A 22040-nucleotide genomic window follows, 5' to 3' on the forward strand; every position below is an offset into this window, starting at 1 on the left:
TGAAGTAGCCACATCAGTGCTAAAACATTGTGCTATTTATCTAGTGGTGGGTCTTGCATACATTAGATTTAACATTGCAACTGTTCAACTGCATGCAAAACAGTCATTTTTCACCAACTATTGAGTTTTACAAGTCAAATCAACCTAACTCAGTTTATTTGTATAACCCATTATCACACATGAAGGTTCAAAGGGCTTGGCAGACATAAACCATACAAGCAACAATTTAAGAAGTGACGTTACAAAGTAAATCATATCTTAGAGGACTCGGTTTCTCCACTCTCTAGTTTAAAAAAATGTGAATAGTTAACATTGAAATGTTGGGAGATTATGCAGTAGATTTGAATAGAGTTACCCTGGAGTGGAGATAACTTAGAACAAACATTTTTGTCAGCTCCCATGTGTGTTGCTGGCTGTTTTTTCAAGAGTACTGTGATTGGATTGTTCCAGCTGTCTTTTTCACAAACAGGGGTGGACACACAGTGAAGTCACACTGCAGTCCAACAGAGGGCAAAGTGCAAGCAGTGCTGTAACAGTGCAGTTTATCACGCTCTCTCTTGCTCTCCGTTCCTCCCTCCTCCCACCTCCTGTGAAGTCTCTCTCTCACACGCACACACACACACATGTACACAGACTTTCACTCATCAGGCTGTACATTTGACTTCTTGTTTGCAGCACCAGAGGCCGAGGTAAGCCTGTTCCTGTTCTCTCTTAACACGTTACAGTAAGTGTGCGGCAGTGTTAGCCAACATCCTGCTTTCCCGCTTGAAAGCTTTCCTTGAAATCCAGTAGCCTCTGATGCTGGTCCAAATCTCTTTAGTGGTAGCATGTGATGGATGGTAAATTCAAAACGGGGGGCTAGGATTACCACTCCCACGCAGATGCAAAGATTAACCCACTGACACATTAAGACACTGAATCCCAGGAGACGTGTTTCCACTGGGCTTTAGTCCGTCTTAAGTCATTTAATCTTATATTAAGTCTTAAAATCTTGCCTACATTGCCAGTAGGGCTGTGATAATTCCACTCATTTCCATTGCTAACAACTTGCTTTGAGAATTCCTTTGAGTGAAGTGACATGATTTTGATACAAATGTTGCTGCAGGATTCAATTCAGTGTATCTCTGGGTTGGGGTGGGAGAATGTGTAAGAAAATAAAAAAATCTTTGTGGGGATCAGTTGGACTAAATGGAGATTAGCTTAAAGCTCAGGACAAAGGAGACTTTAACGGAGAGCACAGAATTGGACAATAGATCCTGACCACCACAACCATGGTGGGACATCGCTGTCAATTTCACTTGTGTTATTTTGTGAAAACACTTTCAATTTCAAACAGCCCGTTTGGCTGAGTTAACAAATCAAACCCTGGCTCTGCTCCTTCTGCATTTAAGAGGGAAGTCTTTCGCTTGTGAGGAGAAAAATAGAGAAATAAAGATGGCTAATCCATTTTGAAATGCCTTCCTTTAAAAGGGGAAAGAGAGGCTGTAATTGGATGTGACCAGTTTGGGCTCCCTATGGCAACATGTGTATATGCATGTGTGCGGTTAAGTCGCACACTTCCGTTTGTTTTGCTTCCACAGGCGGAGCGCGGACAAATTTAGATTGCAGCAGTCTTAAAACGTTGGAAAAACAGCCCAGAAATACATCATTGGAGAGCAGTCAGTCATTAAGAGTGTTTACCCAACCCTGTCAGAAAGGGCTCACTCGAAAACAGCAGTGCAACAAGTCCAGTTCACAGACAGTTAAGATTTAAACCACCATGCTGTATATGTATGCGTGCATTCTGAGGCCAACGGGTCCCTGAGCACAGATGTGTAAAAGCCCCCCCTCCACCCCTGCCCCGCAGTCTTTTTGGTGTGTGTAGTAGTTTGCAGTAGTTTAATGATTCTTGGTTACCTTTATGGCTGAGTAGGTTTTTTATTTTTTTTTATCTATTTATAGTAATTTTGTAACTCTATCTGATTTGTATCTCATTTTAAGCATTAGCTATCTCTTTTTAGTCCTTTTTTTGTCTTTGTGTTGTTCTTAGTCTGTCTTTATGATTTTGCGTCCTCTCCCCTTAGTTTTTGGTACTCCGGCTTCCACCCGCAGTAGAAACACATGGAGTTAGTGTGGTTACATTAATTGGTGACTCTAAATTTCCCACAGGTGTGAATGAAAGAAGAAAAAAAGTCGTCTGTCTCTAGGTGTTGGCCCAGTAACAGGCTAGTGGTCTGTCCAGGGTGTACCCCACCTGTTGGCCTGTGGTACCTGAGATAAGAGAAGCAATAGGCTGTAGCAGCCTATTGCTTCTCTTAAGTGGTTTTGTGTCTCTTTGGAGTCATTTCGCATCAATGTCAGCTCATTTTGCATCTCTTTGCAATTTGTTCATGTCTGTTTGCACTTATTTTGCATCTCTCTGCTGCCATTTAGTCTTTAGAGGCTACAGTAAAGCTGTCAGCTATCCTAGCATATTCATTTCTTTCATTGTTGAAGAACTCTAGATTCTCAGGTTCAGTCTTGAGCAGCTTGAGGTTTACAAATCCTGGTCCTTTGCCAGTCTTTTTTGCTTACTACACTCAAAATTGGAGACAACATAATAACAAAAAAACCCAAAAACTGTATCATTCTCCAAAACGTCCTGAAGACTTTTTTTTACGCAGTTCTTGGACACACAACATAACTTAGAGCTTAATTTTTGGCAGCTAAATTAAAAAAAAAATGTAGTTCCTTTAATGACGCAGGCTGCTGCTGCAGTAGATTATTCCTGTATGTTGTTTCAATGAAAATGCCTGTCTCTGTTTACTTTGCTGTGGTCACATGGTCAAGATAAAAGCAGGTCAACCACTGCTCTTGTCACACTAATTTCTCTTCTACTGTGTGTGGGTATCACTCCTCTAGATATCAGAGATGGGCAGTAACGCGTTACTGTAATCTGATTACTTTTTTCAAGTAACGAGTAAAGTAAGGGATTACTATTGCAAAAACGGTAATTAGATTACCGTTACTTTCCCGTAGGAACACTGCGTTACTAAAACCGTGATTTTTTGCGAGAATGTCTCACGACAGTGAGGTAAGCGAGTGCGCAGTTAGTGACAACAGCTGTGTGCAGATCAACAATGGATCACATATGAGTGCAGAGAGAGTATGAGCGTGCAGCGTTTAAAGTGTGGAAGTACTGACCTTACTTTGAGTTTGATTCCATAAAAAGGGACAAAAACATTAGTGTCCGTTGTGCGTGGGAAGAAAACTTCTTTTTACAGCGAAAAAAACCCCTAAACTTCCGAGCAAGCACTGAGTGCCCTATCACGTAATGGGAAATTCACAGAGAAACTCGCGGATTCTTCCATTGACCGCGGCACACCTGCACCAGGGTAAACCTCCGCCTACCACAGTCCTGCTTTACAGGTGAAAATAGAGCAACAGGACCGCTGAGTCTTTGACTTTATTTATTTTCTGCTGTGTTTTACTTGCATCTATTTGAAAGACTGAGTGTAAACACACACAAAAAAAAATTATGTGCTGGAATGTGCAGAAAATAGGTTTAAATGTTAAACTAATTTATTCAAGTCAGAGAATGTTGCTTATAGTTTAATTTTTGTTTGATGCATAAAGTTAAAAGAATAAAACGAATAAAACAAGTTAAAAAAGAGACTTTTCCATTTGATTACATTTTGTATGATGGATTATGCAGAAAAAGTAGAATTGGGCTGAAAGATCTATCGCTTTATCACCTATTCAGGTTGTAAATCGTGTTTTTAAAAAGTAACTAAGTAACTAAGTAATTAATTACTTTTGAAAATAAGTAATCAGTAGAGTAATGGGATTACTTTTTTGGGGAAGTAATCAGTAATTAGTTACTGATTACTTTTTTCAAGTAACTTGACTATCCAATGGATTTTAAAGGGTAGACCTTTTATTTCTTTGTTCTAATTTTAATATAATTTTGTATGCGCAGCTTTTCAGCTTAACTTTTCACACTTTCACAACTGACAATAAAAATATTATATATATATAAACATATATAAACACAGTCAAACGATACCTCTCTGCTATTGCTTTTAACATGTTTTTATATATATATATTTTTTGCACATTTTTGTTTTGAGTTCTTACTATGAAACGGCACATTCATTGGTTGAGCATGTCAAGGATGATTCTTCTCTGAAATTCTTGGAAATTCATGAAAATTGACATAATGTTCTCTCTTTGACCTGAAAATAACAGCAAAACCCATAAACTTAAAATATTTACTGAGGTCGTAGAAGATGGAAGCTGCCTTTTTGTAACTACAGGTTATATCCACTTATCCACTATATCACTGTCAATAACTTTAAGTGATGAAGAATTCTATAACTTATTACAATATTTGCATTAATGTGACAAAATTTTGATTTGTGACTTGCTGAGTTGTTAACATTATATATGGTCTAAAAATGGCGTCAAAAGTAAATGTCTAAAGCATGTTATTAAGGACAGAAAGCTACTTCGACATTTTATACTAATGTTACATGTGTAATATAGTATGAATATTAGTTGCTGTCCACATAGTGAAGTGTTAGTTAGCAAAAAGCATTTTTAGTAGTAAATCTCATCAGGTTCAAAACATTTATTTATACACTTGAAATGGATATCAACATGTTTAAAAACTCTAAGAGGTGCTACTGTCTTTCTAGAATTATCATTTTTAGTACCCACTTGTTCCTATTTTAAAGAGAAACTGAGTGAAATGACTGACTTTGTCAGCTAAATAACGGAACAGAAAACAAAGTAGCATAGCTAGTCAAAAGGTTCCTGCTGATATGACTTTTCTTTTTTTCGAAATATAGGGCCAGTAATGCTTAAAACTTAAAAAAAGACCTTTGTCAAGCTGTTCCAGTCATGAGACTGAAAACAGCTCAGCCACATTTTCCATGTCTTGTCAGAATCAGTGTTTTCAGGTTTAGTGCTGATGAGTAATGAGGTTAAGATTTGGTGTTTGTGGCTCATTGTTAACTCTTCTGTGGTTGCAAGCTCAGTAAGGCTTCCGGTGACTAAGCTTTTGGTTGTCCATGACCTTGCTTTGTTTTAGCAACACATCATGTAAAAGGCTTTGTAAGACTGATCGCATTTGAACTCAGTCCCATGCTGTGTAAGCTGAAACGCAGAAGTGCAGCCGATGTGACACAAGCAAGTCTCACTTCTCTAAATTTTCTTCAGCTATTCTTTTTTTCACCTTCTGTATCACTACTTGGGTCTTTGCAGGCAACTGTGTGACTGAAACCAACTATGGAGGAAGCACATAGAATGGATCTGACCTACATCACTGAACGTATCATTACCATATACTCCCCTCCCGGGTGTCCAGAGGAGATCTATCTGCAGAACCTATGGGAGATTATTCCCATGCTGCAGTCCAAGCATGGACAAAACTACATGGTGAGACAAGTAGATGAGATAAAGGTAGCTAGAGAAATTTTATTTTTAAAGGTAATTGAAAAGCAAACCAAACTGATTCAGAGATTTGAGAGACAGTGGCCTGCTTTTATAAAAAATTAAATATAATTTAAACAATTATGACGCTTCCCGTTCGTACATTCAGTTGTTTTACTAATTTCTTTATTCCAAAACAATATGGAAAGCATCAAAACAACCACATAACACAAATCAAATGCATACTATGAGAAACTTAAAACATTTTATTTAGTTTATCATTTTTCTCATTACACTCTTCCTTTCGTTGTAGTATAATTTGTCTTATGTTTGGAAGTCTTTGTTTTCTGTAAGTCTTTGTTTTCTGTCCTTGAATGACTGGATATGTTTTATAAGTTACATATAGCTCTATATTAGGATAAATATTATAAAAGTTCCTTACTTGACCTTGCTTCCCTAATCATCATGTTCCTCATACCTAGATGCAAACATTCAGGTAACTGTAAGGTTAAATGTTAGTTAATAAATGTTAAACCACAGAAAAATCTTGTATGCAACCAGCAGAAGTGATTGATTTATTTTATCTCATGCAAACAACCCTTTTTTCAGCTCATCAACCTCTCCCGGAAGCATGACACTGTGAGCAGACTCAACCACAAGGTAATTCTAATGCACTCAGTTTAAATGTCACAATGTAAAACTGTAAGCAGGTACTATAGCGCAACTGGGGCTTTTTCCGTCAGGTTTTGGACACAGGATGGGTGGATCTCTTGGCTCCCAGCCTGGATCAGATCATCGGTGTGTGCACAGCAATAGAGAACTGGCTGAACGCCCATCTAAAGCATGTCCTCGTGTTACACTGCAGGGTAAACATCACTGTAGTCACTGACACTGGCATGTTCTCTAAAGGCATTTGTGCGATGTACGTAAGCACCTAAATTTTATTTATCCTGATCCTTTGACTGTTCCTAACAGGGAGGAAAAGGTCGACTTGGAGTTTTGGTGGCATCCTACATTCACTTCACCTCCATCTCAGCCAGGTAACACTGAATTTTTAAACAGCAGGGAAAGTTTCTGCTGTGCTGGATATTGGTTGTGCATTGGGACTAAATAACTGCACTGCCATTATGTAAAACAAAGCAATATCACATGGCTTAGGTCTCATCTTACACTAGTGTCCTTGGGGTGGAGTTAATATAAAGGGATCTAGATCACCCTAGTCATCATACTGGGTTCAGGCCATATTTGTTTATAAAATGTAGCCTGCTGTCAGTTTTCGAGGTTTTTCAAAGGAGTTCATCCTACAGCAAGATAATAGGCCAGGGGTGGGCAACTCCAGGCCTCGAGGGCCGGTGTCCTGCAGGTTTTAGATGTGTCCTTGATCCAACACAGCTGATTCAAATGGCTAAACAACCTCCTCAACATGTCCTGAAGTTCTCCAGAGGCTTGGTTGCCCAACACCGGTCTAGGCTTTATATGAGAGAAGTGTTACACATCTCCAGGGTCAAACCTTAAGTTGGTTTTTGGATGAACTAGAGAGAAGGGAGAAACTAAGCAGGACTAAAACATTTTTGAGACCTTCTGCAACAGTGTTAGTATAAACTTTTTTGTTTCATTTTGGTGTTTGGCTTCTGAAATAAATCAAGAAACTATGCACGGATAGCTGGATCAATAAACCGTCTTTTAAAATTTGGGATCAGGCCTAAACACAGGCCTCTTCTCTTCTTGGGAGTATAACCTTACATTTTGATACAGATATTGAAGTTTTGCAAAGGATTCATCCTAAATTCTCATAAAATGGACTTCTCGGAGTGATGCAAAAAGAATATTTTCATATGTTGTTGTGTCCAAAAAACCTTTCAGGCTCTGGACTTCACATGTTGGTAATGTTATCTCTGATTACATCAAAGTGCAGGAAATGGAGCTGTGAAGTATTGCGCCAGTAGTGACATTTAGTGCTGGACATGTTTGCAGATCAAAGAGTGCTGATTGAACAATAGACAGAGGGAATAGTGGCTGATCTGCTGCGTGTCTCCACCAGGCAAAGGGCAGCACGGCTGACAGTAGAGACTTTGAACTGTGATTATGTTTGATTTTTGGGCAGGGATCCTGTTTCTGTTGGACACCAGTGAATACATTTACACCGACTCTGAGCAAACACAAGAGCCTTCATAGCATCATCATATAGCTTATGTGTGATTTTATGGTCCACAGCTGAACTATTAAAATGATGTCCTTGTTTTGCCACATCTTATTATGGCATGTTGGGAAAGTTCAATTTGAGGCAAATCACTAAAAAAAAATGCAGAAAAAGAGGAAACTTCAGACACGTTGACAGTGCATGTGTTCCATACTTGAACACCTCACTCTTATACATATATATATACACATCAACATGAAACACTAGAACATTATCTAAAAATGTGTCTGTCTCTCAGTGCAGACCTTTCCCTCGACCATTTCGCCATGAGGAGGTTCTACAATGACACGCTCTCTGCTCTTATGACCCCTTCACAGAAACGGTAAAGATTTACATGACTGATTCCTGGAGGTCAAAGTTCAACTGTGGTTCAACTCTAAACCTCTGCTCTGTGACCAAAACATCTGCCATTGACCTCAGATCGCATGCTCATTGATCACCTGATTGACCGTTTTGTGAAACAGTTAACATAATAAAGCTACTGAGAACCAATGGAACCAGGGAATTCAGTGAAAATCTAACTATACTGTCTTCCATTTCTAATAATGTTATAGATACAGACTTTCTTTCTGCTTTTTCAGGTATGTATGGATGCTGGGCAGCATATTAAAAGGCAGACTAAAGATGTCTCCTTCTCCATCTTTCCTGCTCTGTGTTGTTCTTTATAGTCTCCCCAAACTAAGACCAGATGGAGGTAAGCAGCACAAACAGGTTTGGCATTTTAGCTCATGCAATCCTGATTTTTTTCTCTTTTTTTTTTTTTTTCAATTAGTTGTGACCATATATTTAACCTGGGATAGCTGGGATAGCAAAGCTCATTTGTAGTTCACTATAAGATTATGGGACGCAGATATGAGCTGATTAAAAACAGACTTAAGACACACCCCAAAAAACTGAATGTACAACTCAACAAGGTAAACTTGTGCATAACTTTATGGCTTATTAAAATTAAAACAGGTGAGCTAAATAAACATTGAAAGTGAAAAAGTAGTCATAGGAATCAAAACCTTTTTTTTTTATACCAGTCTGTTTATTTCAGCCATTTTGACATGAAAATCTATGGATTTTTTGTTTTGGAGCGAGCCTCAAGTGGTTATTTCACCAACTGCAGTTTGTGACATTCCCTTGCAATGTAGAGGAAGGAGAGATGTGATTTGAGCCTTTATGAGCCTAGCAAGATACCCATTGTTTTAATCTAGAGATCCTCAACACCTCGATCAGATCTTTACACATAACATGACACAATTTCAAAATTCAGCAAGGTAGTGAAAACCAAGGTGAGCCTTGCATGTTATTGTAACAGAAAATGAAAAAAAAAAAAATCTGTAAATGGATTCTTAGGGTTCTCTGAGTGTTCCTAGTGTAAGGCTGTGTGCCCAGCCTGTACACCAAAGACTGCTGCTGTCCACTGTGAAGTGCTTGAAAAGTGACGGTCTAAGTCTTTACCTTGCTATATAAAGTGCCTTGGAGTCACTGTTGTTGTGAACTTGCTTTATCTGTCTATCTTTAGTCAAAGTTTTCTTAAACTACCCTGTTTAACTTGAATTATAATATCTCTGTTGATGTTGTCTCAGGATGTTTCCTGTTCTTGAGGGTCTACCAAAGTCTACAAGCTGTTTGCACGTCTCCAATTTAGTAAGAAATACATAATCTACACACAGTAAACACAGTAACCGTGGAGCTTACATAAAGCATAAGGTACTAATATGTGCATCTCATGTTCATCTCAGCCATGTTAATGCAGCTGAGACAGATCGCCTCTACATTGTGCTTCAGCCCGCTCAGCTGCTCAAAGGGGACATCATGGTGAGTTGTGATACTCTGTATATTTTGATTTTTATCAGCTAACTGATGAGCAGATGTTTACACAAGAGTAAGGAGCTATTGTTTAATTTTGTAAGCAATTTTTTGAACATGTGTTGATTTTGAATTTTTCATTCTTCAAGAAATATGAACTTTCATGAATGAAAAGTTTATTAAAACTTTTCACCTGAATCGAATGCTCCCCTGTGGACTGATTTTTGAATATCTAGCCCCATGTCTAACCCCTCCGGCACTATTACTACTACTACTACTACTAATAATAATAAACATTTCTGTAATTGGAGGACACATCTGTGTTGCATTATTTGAATATTGCACTTGCAGTTATATGTATATATATATGGTTTTAATGGTTTATTTGTGCATCTGCATGTATGCATGAGTGTACATTTTTTTGCTTGAGCACCAACAGGACAAGTTAAACAGAACTGACCATTCTGTCTAATGCCAGACCCAAATCTATCTTTGTTTTAATCTGCCTAAATTTTAAATGTAACTTTTTAAAAGTCTTTACAAAAAAAACGAACAGTCATGTTTTATTTTTTATTTGTTTTTATTACCGTCTCACTGTCTGTTTGTAGGTGGTTTGTTATGACAAAAACAGCCGGTCAGCTAGTCGTCAGGTCGTCTTCCGGCTCCAGTTTCACACGGGCCTCATATGTGGACACGCCCTCACTTTCTCAAAGGCGGACCTTGACTGTGCCAGAGAAGGTATTTATGACCTGCTACCTCAGCCTACACACTGCCAGGTGCAGTCTTAGTGCAGCACCACTATCAAGCTTAATCAGTAACTGATAAATCTATCAGCCAGTCTGCTTTCCATCTACCTGAACTAACCCTGGAACCATATCAGCTCTGCAGGTGTGAAGGGCACATGGAAATATGCACAGAATGCCAAGTTAACTGTCCAGCTCTCTGATCTCTCCCTTAACATTCCAGATGCCCGGTTCCCAGAAGATGGAAAAGTAGAGCTGCTATTCTCTGAAAGTCCTGAAAAAATTGCAGGTAGGCTGTCTCTCACAAAAAACTTTCCTTTGATGTGTTCTTCAGTAAAGCTTGTATATGCATAATCATAATTTTGGTTAAAATATGATGCAGGTGTTGCAGTTTCTGGTGGATATTAAGAATTCTCATTGAGCCAGCTAAAGTCTTTTGATCCTGTTTAGAAACATAAAACATTTTTATATACTCCACCACTCATTAAAAGCAGATCGTTTGGCAGCTGCCATTTGTAGAATAACTACAGTACTGTTCAAAACTCCTGACCCACTCCTCATTTCTTTATATTTTTTTACGAAATAGAAAAAAGATGCAGCGCTTTATTGAAATATTTGCACAAGTATGGAAATACAGGATATAAGGTAAAAAACTGAGTTTGTGCAATTCTAATAAGCTTGGAAATCAATATTTGCTATGACAGCTTATTTTTCAACGCAGCCTGAGCTCTCTTAGGCAAGCTTGGGTGTAATTTCTTAAGTAGTCTCCAGGAATAGTTATCCTCTTCAAGGACATTCAAAGCTCTTCTTTGAACGTTGGCTGACTTCTGTTCTCTGTCGAGATGAGCCCACACTGCTTCGATAATGTGGAAGTACATTATCGAAGCAGTGTGGGGAGGCCAGCCTGGGGAGGCCAGTTCATGACTGAGAATATTCAGTTTTTCTATCCAGGTATGCTTTTACTCCACTGGCAGTGTGTTTGGGGTCATTGTTGTGCTGAAAAACTAAGCTGTTGCCAATCAGATGCTTTTCAGATGATACTGGATGGTTGATCAAAAACAGCTGGTGCTTTTCTGTTTTCATATTTCCATCGGTGTTGTCAGAATCTTCAACACCACTGGCTGAAATGCAGCTCCAAACCATGACAGAGCCTCCACCAATGAGTCAGACTTTCTCCTAAAAACGTTCTAAGGCTTTCAGATGCCTGGAAAACTATTGCTCTAAAGCACTTTGGCTCCTTGGAAGGAAAATATAAAGCAATACTATATACCAAGATACATTGTACTGTATCTTAAAAGAAATGTATTTGCAGGTCTCAAGCGAAAGATTTCTTCTTCATATAAAACTTGATCTGACTCACGAATGTACTAGTGCCAAGTTAACGCTGCATGACAGTTGCCCTAGAAGAGCATAGACATAGTGGGTCAGTACCGCACATGGGTATTAGTGTCAGGGTAGAAAGAAATTACTCATATGAAAGCATTACTCATACACAGATTCCTAGAAGTCAAGCATACTGTTAGATCAAGTCTAGTCTAGCTCACCTGCACTGATTTAATTGCCAAACCACATTTGCCTTTTTTTTAAATATATATATACTTTTGGCTCAGCTTGTACCCTTGCAACAGATTTCACAAATAAATAAATGCTATATCACTTTAGCTTGCCCACAGTTTCTGTGTGCCTTTAAGCAACTTTGCAACTCAGCCCCACTCCAAATTTGGAGTTGAATAATTCTGGAACAGCACCAATAACATTAGCATCACCAGCTCCTTGTTCACTGTTTGCTGCAGTCTTTTAAATTTCACTGGCCTAGTGATGGAGAAAGTGAGATGAAATATTTGGTGTCTTACAGAAACAGAGGAAGTTTTTTTTTTTTTTAAATAGTATTTGATTGCAGCCTTTATTACAGGCATTTATAATTCAGGTCACAGAACACACTGCATATCACCACACTAGCTATGAGAAAATATGTCTTGCTACTCTTTAAATCAGTAATAAGATACAGAAAAGATTAGATTAGATTGTTAATGCCAGATCCAGAGTCAGTCTCGGAGTCATTACTCCAAATAAGTGCACATTACACATTAGTTATTATTGTAGTAATAATTCTTTACTAATTATTACGAACTAATGTGTTAAATTATTCAGTTACTTCCTGGAGAAAGTCATTTCTTACACTACTTTAGTGTTACTCTGTAACAGGACATGAAATGCGCCGTTGTATAATTATTAGTTAACAGTACAAAAATTATGCTAGAGTCCCACACACTGACACAAATCTCTATCCTGAGGATGAGGGCGCACAAGGTCTTTCTTTTAGTGTTTCTATATCAACACAAACCCCAACAGCAAAGTTGAAAAGCAGCACAAAGAGCACTTCACAGCCATCCTCACAGCGACTGTACTGGAAATGGTAGCAACAAAGTCCTACTGCTACCTGTTACCTGTTTGAGTTTAGGTGATAGCTGCTTGTCTGGGGTCAGCATACAGCTTAACTCTTGAATTAAATTGATAATCCAAAAAACATGAAAGATATACTCTACTGTGATATTCTTTTTTCATATATTACCAATAAAAGTAATAAAATAGTGGAATTTTACAAAGAACATATCGATGAGAGTTTCCATGTTAAGTTAGATAGTAACTCTGTATTATTACATTTTTAATGTTTAAATTACTAAAAATGAGTAATCTTTGTGTTGATTGTGCATTTTGTTGTGTAACAGCTCTTTGCTTTTGTATATGTGTTTGTGAGCTGTCATGAAGTGTGGAATCAGAAGAATGCAAATGCGGTAATGCGGTAACCAGCAGATTAAACCAAAAACTAACCTTTAATTAAATCTGTAATGCAGTAAAGCAAATGTCCACAGAGGGAAAAGTCAAAATCCAAAATTCTGCAGAGAACAGGGAGCAGATGAGGAGAGCTTAACAGATGATCTGAAAAAGAACAACAGAAATTGGCTATAAATACACAATTAAAGGAACCAGGCAGGGTTGAAATTAATCAAGACAGTGATGCAAAAGAAGCAAAAAATGCAAGACAGAAGACTACCTAAATAAAAGAGGAAGTGAAATAGATATAGACAGAGACAAGAACTTTATAGAATGAATAACCTGAAGGCCCACACAGAAAAAGCACTGAGGGAACAACTTAAACAACTTAAACTCTAGCATAAGGACTACATTAAATGTATACTTCCAAGCGTTCCTGCAAAGTCTCACAATTTGACAAGATGAAATCCAATGGCGATGATAAAACAAGACACTTAGACAAGTATTGCAACCAGCTATACAACATGCCTACTTGTAATTTGTTTGATTGTTGTGTAGCCCTTGATGACATATAGATAACCTTTTAGAGTTTTCATTTTCAGTTTTTCAAGCATCAGCGCTGCCATCCAAACAAACTATGTTTAGTCATTTGCTCCAGAGCTGCAGTTAGCTAGTCAAATCACATTATAAATATGTTCCAAGAGGAAATGAAAAAGAAAATGAGCTCTGTGCTGTGCTGTACAGTTAGTAAAGGATTGCTAGCTTTGCTCATGCTAATGGCTAATAAAAACTATGCTAGATCTTTTTTGGGGGTGTTTCTATGGCAATCATACCAGCAATGATATGCCCCAAAATGTCACTTATCACACCCATCTTTAAGCACTGAAATATATCTATCATAACTTAACTTCAGTCAGCTTGGCTTACAGACTGGTCAGTCAGCAACCTAATGGCAACATTTGGACTTTGTTCTAAGTTTTAAAATGGTTTTCAGTAATAGCTCTCCAACTTTGCTTTGGATTTTGGCCAATTTTCTATTAATTTTAAGTGAAAAATAAGTGGCAACAGGTCCTTTTGGAATTCAGGTTCATGACAGTGACCCCAAACACATTGCCAGTGCAGTAAAAGCATACCTGGATAGAAAAATCACCCAATGCAACACTGTCAGTCATAGATTGGCCTCCCCAGAGCCTGGACCTCAACATTATCACTTGAAAGTGAACCCAAGATCCAAAGAAGAGCTTAGTAATGCCCTTCAAGATGCCTGGAGAACTACTGTTTTTGTCTCTCTGCGATACCCCTCAGATATTCTGACTTTTATTTTCTTGTTTGGTGAAAAACCTTGAAAAATCCAAACATGTAGCCTCTCTAATTGATGCAGCAAGACTATATTCATATTATTTGGATTAAAAGGCTGCACCAGGCTTCAATGTGTCTTTAATTCAAGCAGACAAGACAGGAGTCAAACTGAAGAATAACACACTCTGACACATTGCCTGTGAATGAAATGATCGGTCAGCCAGGTGGGGGCAGTGTTGGACACCACACCGGCCAAACTGGCCATCATCAACTGTAGTCACACTCCTTTCCTCTCAACAGGAAGCAATACACACACACACACACACACACACGACAGGAATTTGGATTGTAGATACTGTGCACACAGGAAAATATATACAGCCGGACTCACAAACACACACATCCAGACACACAGATCTTAATGAGCTGATAGAAATCAGAGTCTAACCCAAAATAAGGCTCACAGCAATATTTGAAGCAGATTTGCTGCAGGATCGGCTGTTGGGGATTTGCCCTAACACCAGTGTTTGAGTTTGTGTGTCTTGTTGTTGTTTCACTGACTCCTGACCAGCACTGTTTGTCATGTGCAGGCAGAGAGCTATGGCACAATGGACGCTCTGTGACAGTGGACTATGACACCTTGGACCCTTTGGTTAGACGAGACTCTTATCAGGACACATCTTGTCTAGAAACAGGTGAGGTGTATTTTAATATTTCTTAATCAGAAATTCCCCACATTCTTCTCCTTCTTTCAGTTTCTTTTCCTGTTTTTTGAATTTCTGTACTTCCTCTGAATTTATTATTACCCAGGGTTGAACAGGATAACATTTTATATGAATACCCCTTTTGGGAGATAGATTAGCTTGTCTTCACTGCTTTACCATAGTATATATAAATACAACAAGAAAAAAACAATAAAGCTATGTCTGTGATAGAGAAATAGTCGCAAAATAAAAGTAAAAATAAATACATTTAAAAAAAACGTTACACACATCTAAGCAGGTAGTGAACCAGTAAAGATGCAATTTCCATATGGGCAGATAGCTTTAGTACCTGCTTTACAGCCACCCTGTCCAATGTTACAAAATCTAGGATTACATAATCCCTCTATATCGTGCTCATGTTCACACAAAGGCTTTTAGTGAAATAAAGCAGACCAGTATAAAGCATAAAAATATCTGGGTTAACTTTGTCCAAAGTGAGAATTTGTGATTTATATTATTCACCCATTCACACACCTTTGTACAAGCCCTTGTTTCTACACCCAAGTAGAGCGTTCACACTCCAATGGACACAGCAGAGAGCTCTTTGGGATTCAGTATTTTGCTTTGGGACACTTCGGCAGGTAGACTGGAGCAGCCAATGATCAAACCACCAACCTTCTGATTAGTAGATAACCCGCTCTACCTCCTAAATACAGCCACACCAATAGCAATAGCAATAGCAAAGACTGTAAAGAATATTTTTGCGTTGAAAAACAAATGCAAAATAAAAGCTTACAATTGGTGAAATAACCCTTTACTAGAGCAAGCATTATAGTAATGCTCAAGTAGCCTACTAGGGAAGGACAGAGGTTTAAAAAGTGATTGCAGTAGCTCTGTATGCAGCCAGAGTTAAGCCAGCTTCCCTCGACAGCAGCCAACTGCAGCCACAATTACAGCTACTAACAGTAATTTAAAGCAGTATGCAAGTATCTCAGGAGCTTTATAAAAATATCCTGTTTGAGGTTAAACAAAAGTGATCACTTTCATTTAATCTGTTTTTAAGTAATGTCCAATGTTAGATTTCACTGGGCAAGGACTGGTGGCCTTGCTTATCCAAATGGAATGGTGTAACTTTGTCTTGTTACTTTTTTAAAAGAAAACTTCTCTGACTTCGATGACCTCCCCTTCAATATTATATCCTTTTCCGTCTCCAGCTTTTAACACAGCCCATACTATTAAATTGTGTACTTGTAATCCTTTTATGGCTATCTGCGCCTCTACCATGTGAGTTGAATCTTCTGCAAAATAGAGACCCCCTGTATGCCATATTCCTGCCAAGAGCCTTTTCCCCAAGGCACCAATGTATGGTGCCCTGATTTGTTGATATCAAAAATGGACTAGAAAAGTATTTTGTTGACATTTGCTGAAAACTACTGGAATATATCAGAGATACCCTTTAAATAATATTTATCTCAATTTGAAAGAGAAGGTGATGTTTGCTGTCTGAAGGTTGTGCTGAAAATGCAATTAAGAAAGTGGTCCAAGGAACATAGTTCTTCCAAGCAATCTGGAGATGGAAGAGACCACGCCTGGCAAATTTGCATCAAGCATATCTTTCGAATTTAAGGTCCAATCCCAGAATTTTTTTACAAGGTGATGATATGTCAAATATTTATATATCTGTGTGTGTTTTCTAGCTTTTTTGGTAACCTTTCCATTACAGTACCTTTGGCTGTTATGTAGTAGTTAATACCCTTAGATCCCTGAGATTGCTGTGGCCAGTCTTGTGGGTAATTGCCTGGTCATCAGTGTGACAGCTTACAACTGTTGTGGTCACAAAGGCCTCTTTGACATTCCTGGGAACGGGTGTAACGCCAATCTTTGAGAGCGCAGCCAGACCAGAGCTGTGTGTTTTGGAGGCGGGTGTGGGTTTTTAAAATTTTTTTTATACATTAGGTGGAATAAATGTTCACACACAGGAAATAAACAATACAAAACAAGACCTCAAAATCGAGACAGCTGAAACAATCACTTGTAAGTGGAAGGTTAAGGCTTCGGTTCCAGCTGTTTTGCTAAACCTGCCCATGGTCAGCCATGTAATTTAGAGCTTTTACAAGCGGCATGTAAACACACATAGACACACGCTCACATGAATGCAAACAAATAGGCATTACACGTTACACATAAGCGTAATGAAGGTGCAATGCCAGTTAGCCGCACAGACACTTGCAAGAACATTGTTTTCAATCACAGACGGTTCTGCTTTGCCCTCCCACACACTCCTCCTCACTTTATCTCCTCATCTTCTTGTACTTTCTCCCTTCCTCTTGTCTCCTTTATCTAATCTCCTATCTCACTCTTTCTACCTTCAAGTTCAAGTTACAGGTTGCAATTTGTCCAATGTGTCCCCATCCCCCTTTTCCAGACAATCTCTCCAAAGCCCGCCTCCATGTTTACATTCCCCTCTCCATATTTGGAGAGCTCAAGGTCCTTATGCTTTGTTTGCTTTTTGTTTTTGTTTTTTTGGTGTGTGTGTTTTTTTCCCTTGAAAGTGCAATATGTGTGTTGTACACACTTTTCCACCTGTGTGTTCGTGTGTGTGTGTGTGTGTGTGCGTGCGTGCGTGGTGTGTGTGTGGTGTGTGTGTGTGTGATTGCAAGTCTAGTGAATGATCCACCCTTCAGTTTCCTTTCTCTCCAGTTTCCCCTTTGGACATAAAAATGCATGAGTGCACTCTCTCTCTGCCTACCTGTCGCAGCCTGGACAGGATGCAGGGGGGAGGGCAAAAAAAGGAGGCAAAGCAGAGCGAATTACGTGTTGACGGCAAAGGCGGGGATTCATAGTGCAGGGACTGAGTGCAAGAATGACATGAAAGAGGGGAAAGAGAGAGTAGGAGGGGGGACACTGGAGAGCTCTTAGCACCTTAAGAGAAAGAATGTTCTTTGCTTGTCTTCCTGTGGCAGCCTGAGAGACAGTGAGGACTACAAACACTGTAAGAAGAAGAGAAGCTAGCCTAAATCTTTTTTCACTTTGCTTTCACTTCCATCCTTTTCATTCTACCCTCGTCCCTGTGTCTCTTTCCATTCTGCTTGTCATCTGTTCCTGTTTTCCTCTTTCTGTGACTCGGGTGGTTAGGCTTCAGCAAAGCATTTCCATCCTGTTTCTAGTCTGCAGTGGGGCCAGTGAAAGTTTACTCCTAGCAGTCGAAAAAGTAAGCTCGACTTCATTTATTTATTTATTTACTTCTATTAAAGTGATGAAGTTCTGTAAATTGTGGAGTTATGCAGCATGTTTGGAAACTGTGTGCATCTCTCTGTGAGAGAGCTATTAGACCAGCTGTGAGGGTTTACCATGCATGTCTGGTATTTGAGTTTTATTGCCTCTCTGGACTTAAGAGGCTATCTTCATACAGCTCTGGTATGCACTGTACGTATTGTTGTATTTACTATACAGGGCAGTCCTGTCGAAGTGCAGCACCCTGTTTTGGAAGATAACTTGCTCTTTTAGTTATACAGCACTGTTTAGTTTTCTGTGTTTCACGGATACAATGTGCAGATATTTTCATTTGGTCTATAACAATGTCAAAGACCTAGCTTACTGTCATATGATATACAGTGTTTAACAAATTTATTAGACTGCTTTTATGTTCTAACCATAAATACTTTATACATAAAAGTATGTTTAAAGTATTGAAAATCTAATATGATGCTATATTAAATACTTTAGTGGTTAATCCACCAGCATGGATAAGCTCTTAAATCAAAATAATATTTTTAATGCTAAAATAAAACTACCAGTAATGATTGTTACACTGAATTACACTCATTCTGTATTGCAAAGCACTCTTTTGTTGTGAAAAGCGCTACCTGAATGAACCTTACTTACCTAATTTGTGACTTCTCAGCAAAGTATAAAACATGAATTCAGTCATTATTAGTTTTACACAGGATTTCTAACATATTAGTTTTTTGTTGTTTTTATGACAGGTGGTCTAATGAATTTGTTAAGCACCGTATATGACAAAAAAATAGCAATTTGTCCCATTTCTGAAGCTATATCATTGCAGGAATTGCAGGAAGACAAATATATTCTCTTGTTGCTACACCCAGTTAAAGGATAGAAAAGCTGTGTGCGTGACCATGCTATCGGTTGTATCTGACCCAAGGTAGACGTCTATGAAAGACACGTCCTTTGTGTGACACATGCATCTACCAGCAAACACAATGGGGCTCTGTGTTATCTCCATGGAGTGTGTCTGCCGTAATGAGTCATGTACAGTAGTTGTGCAGGCACAGAATCACCGGTAGCAGGAATATGTTCAATTCCAAGGTGCTGTTTTCAGCTTTAAATACAGTTGTCCGAGTGCAGCTTTGACCATTTTATGCTGAAATATCACATCTGTGTCCTCTGATTGTGCTGCTGACGTAATACAGTTTAGCAATTTGAAAAAAAAAATCTGCTTCAAAAGAGGTAATTAGCCAGTTGTCTGTTGTACTCTCCTGTAATGGCAGTTAAACATTAAGAACTCCAGTGGCATAAAAAAGTCAGAAATATGAATGCCATATTATCTCTGACTAAATTACTTTCTATTTTATTTTGCTTTAAAAAAATGATGGTATAATTCTGTTTCATCTACCCACAGCTCCCCCCCATGCCCTGGACCCTGGAAACATTGTTTTGAGTGGCAGAGAGAGGAAGACGAGTAGTGAGGAAGGAGCTTCATTCCCTTTAACTACCTGCAGTGGTAGTTGCAGTGACCGAGCTCCATCTGCCAGCAGTGATTCTGGCTTGTCTGTTGCCTCACAGGGGCTGACTGGAGCCAGACTGAAGAGAGAAGCCAACCAGGACAAGTGCACCCAAGCAGGGAAGCTGGTCTCTGAGGTGGACTTTGAGCTTCCTCAGCGTCTTCAGGAAGTCATGACTGAGCTGGCTTCAACTAGTGGAAGAAAGGAGGAGATAGCTAGAGATGAGTCTGGATTGGGACACACAATCAATGGAGAGGCTTCGTCCAGCGAGAGGGAGACTGACATATTGGATGATGAGGATGAAGCAGATAGTGGTGCAGTTCCTGCTCTAGACATTCCGAACTCAAGTAGTATTTGCTCCCTCTCGTCCGAAAATCTGCCCAAAACTCAGAATCTAGCCCAAAGTGAGTACTTGACGCACTCCTGGGTACAGCAGCAACAAAAGGCTGCTGTCAGTGATAACTTCATTACAGTTGATGGGGATGGGAAGTCGAGCAGGATAAAGAAAGGGAGGCCACCACCTCTGGCTGCATCTGTGGCTGCTCCAGACACTCCACCTCGAGGACTCAGCAGCAGGGAAGCAGTGCAGAGAGGGCTGGTGCATGAGAATGATGCACATATCATAGATAAAACACAGAACATACACTCTGCTAATACCACACAAACGTCAGCTTGTCAAGAAGACGAACTAGCGTCTTTATCCACAGACATTGATGAGTCCATAGAGCAGCTCAATCAGCTGATTCTGGATTTGGATCCCACCTTTGTTCCTGTTCCTACCTGCTATTCCCCCTTAACTCGCTCTGCTTCCCTACACAGCAATGGCCTCAGCAACAAGGGAAGAACTCATCAGTCAGGTAAAAGCAAACACAATGCATGGCACATCAGCTATTACAAGTAATATATTCATCAATGAATGGGAAGCCTCAAATTTTAGCGATTCCTCTCTTATATCCGAGATATCTCCAACACCAGAGGGACATTTTAGAGGTCGACATTTGTGTGTTGGAGTGAAAGACCACCACACAGTTGTAACTATGTTCCCCTAAGGATTAATAATAATAATAATAATAATAATGATAAACTTTATTTATAAAGCACACTTAAAAACCAAGGGTATGCCAAGGTGCTTAACAAGTAACATAGATTAAGTTTAATATATTCTGTGAACAAATAAATGGAAATTCTACTTATTATACACATAGAAGTGTGGCGAATACTACTATAAAAGTGAAAAATATTGATTAGCATCAGTGTTGACTTTAACATCTAACCTGATCAGAATAGGTCATTTTATAAAATTGTTCTCGAGATTCTTGGCAATCAGAGGACAAATGATGGACGTCAGAATGATGGATAAAAACAATTTTTAAAAAGCCAGATGTAGCAAATACAATACACATTTGTTCGTGTTGTATGAAAAGAGAGAAGGGTGAATGGGTGTGATTGGGTGAATGTGGCATGTTGTATAGAGTGCTTTGAGTAGAAAAGCGCTATATAAGATTCAGTTCATTTACCATTACCACACCTGTGAAAATTGCTTGTGGACAGATGAAACTTGTATTTTATATATCGTTAAGCTCAGTTCAGTCTGAACACATGGAAGCTTTTATAACCCTGCCTGCAGTGCCGATGCACTCTTTGTTGTGAGCTACATCTGCATTTCTTACAGAAGGTGTGTTTGTAAGTGTATTTCCTGAGAAGGAGGAAGCATTTGATTAAACAGCCTTACATATTCTTGCTATGTAAGCAGTGTAAAATCAGGCCCTCACTGCTTGCTATGCAATGATGTGTTTGCCCTCCAGTCTGTCTTATTTTGAATGGAAATATACAGAGGCAGAAATAAAAGGTTACATAAATAAGGTATGTGTGGTTACAGACATACTCGACTTCTTGCCAGTGAAAGAAATCAAAACAATCCTTTTTCATAATTTAATTTTATCCAAATTCAGTCGGGAATGTCAGATGCTCTTGGATAAAGTTAAGATATTATACATTTGTCAGGAGACAGTTTAGTCTTATTGCAGATTTAGGACTAAGGTTTACTGATTTACTTGTCGTTAAATAGTTACAGACTTTGATGTGGCCCTATCCCCACAGGTTAACTCAGCAGACTACTTGATGGGTGCGTAAGTTTTGATTGGCTTGTTTATATCTGGCATGCTTAACTCTGAAATCTTTGTGTAATGCAATTGAAAGTGGTTGCACAGAGGTTGAACGTGCAACACCCTCAACCGCTATATGAGCAGATGGTTGCCGCAATTACTTGCAATCTGAATGGGAAAGAATTCAATGCATTTACCAGCCAACCACTGAGTTGGTAGTCATCTGTGGTCAGTGGGTTTTAAGTGTACAAGTGATGTTATCATCCACCAGTGGTTCATGT

The 22040-nt window shown here is 38.9% G+C and overlaps 1 protein-coding gene across 5 annotated transcripts in view; it reads left to right on the forward strand.

The window, feature by feature from the left end:
• The first annotated feature begins 303 nt into the window (after positions 1-303).
• LOC113008965 (tensin-3-like) overlaps positions 304-22040 on the forward strand; it is a 61227-nt gene continuing 39490 nt past the window's right edge. Inside the window, exons 1-13 of one of the 5 annotated variants that reach the window (XM_026146949.1) lie at positions 304-689; positions 5224-5397; positions 6001-6051; positions 6135-6257; positions 6367-6431; positions 7830-7913; positions 8173-8285; positions 9166-9226; positions 9322-9397; positions 9997-10126; positions 10355-10420; positions 14796-14900; positions 19552-20511. In XM_026146949.1, the coding sequence (XP_026002734.1) occupies positions 5248-5397; positions 6001-6051; positions 6135-6257; positions 6367-6431; positions 7830-7913; positions 8173-8285; positions 9166-9226; positions 9322-9397; positions 9997-10126; positions 10355-10420; positions 14796-14900; positions 19552-20511 (1984 nt within the window). In that variant the 5' untranslated portion in view covers positions 304-689; positions 5224-5247. Of the gene's footprint in view, positions 690-5223; positions 5398-6000; positions 6052-6134; positions 6258-6366; positions 6432-7829; positions 7914-8172; positions 8286-9165; positions 9227-9321; positions 9398-9996; positions 10127-10354; positions 10421-14795; positions 14901-19551; positions 20512-22040 lie in introns of those variants that run through there. The other 4 variants (XM_026146948.1, XM_026146950.1, XM_026146951.1 and 1 more) reach the window with 4 other exon arrangements.

Source organism: Astatotilapia calliptera, chromosome 17, assembly GCF_900246225.1.
Source record: "Astatotilapia calliptera chromosome 17, fAstCal1.2, whole genome shotgun sequence".
Classification (NCBI taxonomy): domain Eukaryota; kingdom Metazoa; phylum Chordata; class Actinopteri; order Cichliformes; family Cichlidae; genus Astatotilapia; species Astatotilapia calliptera.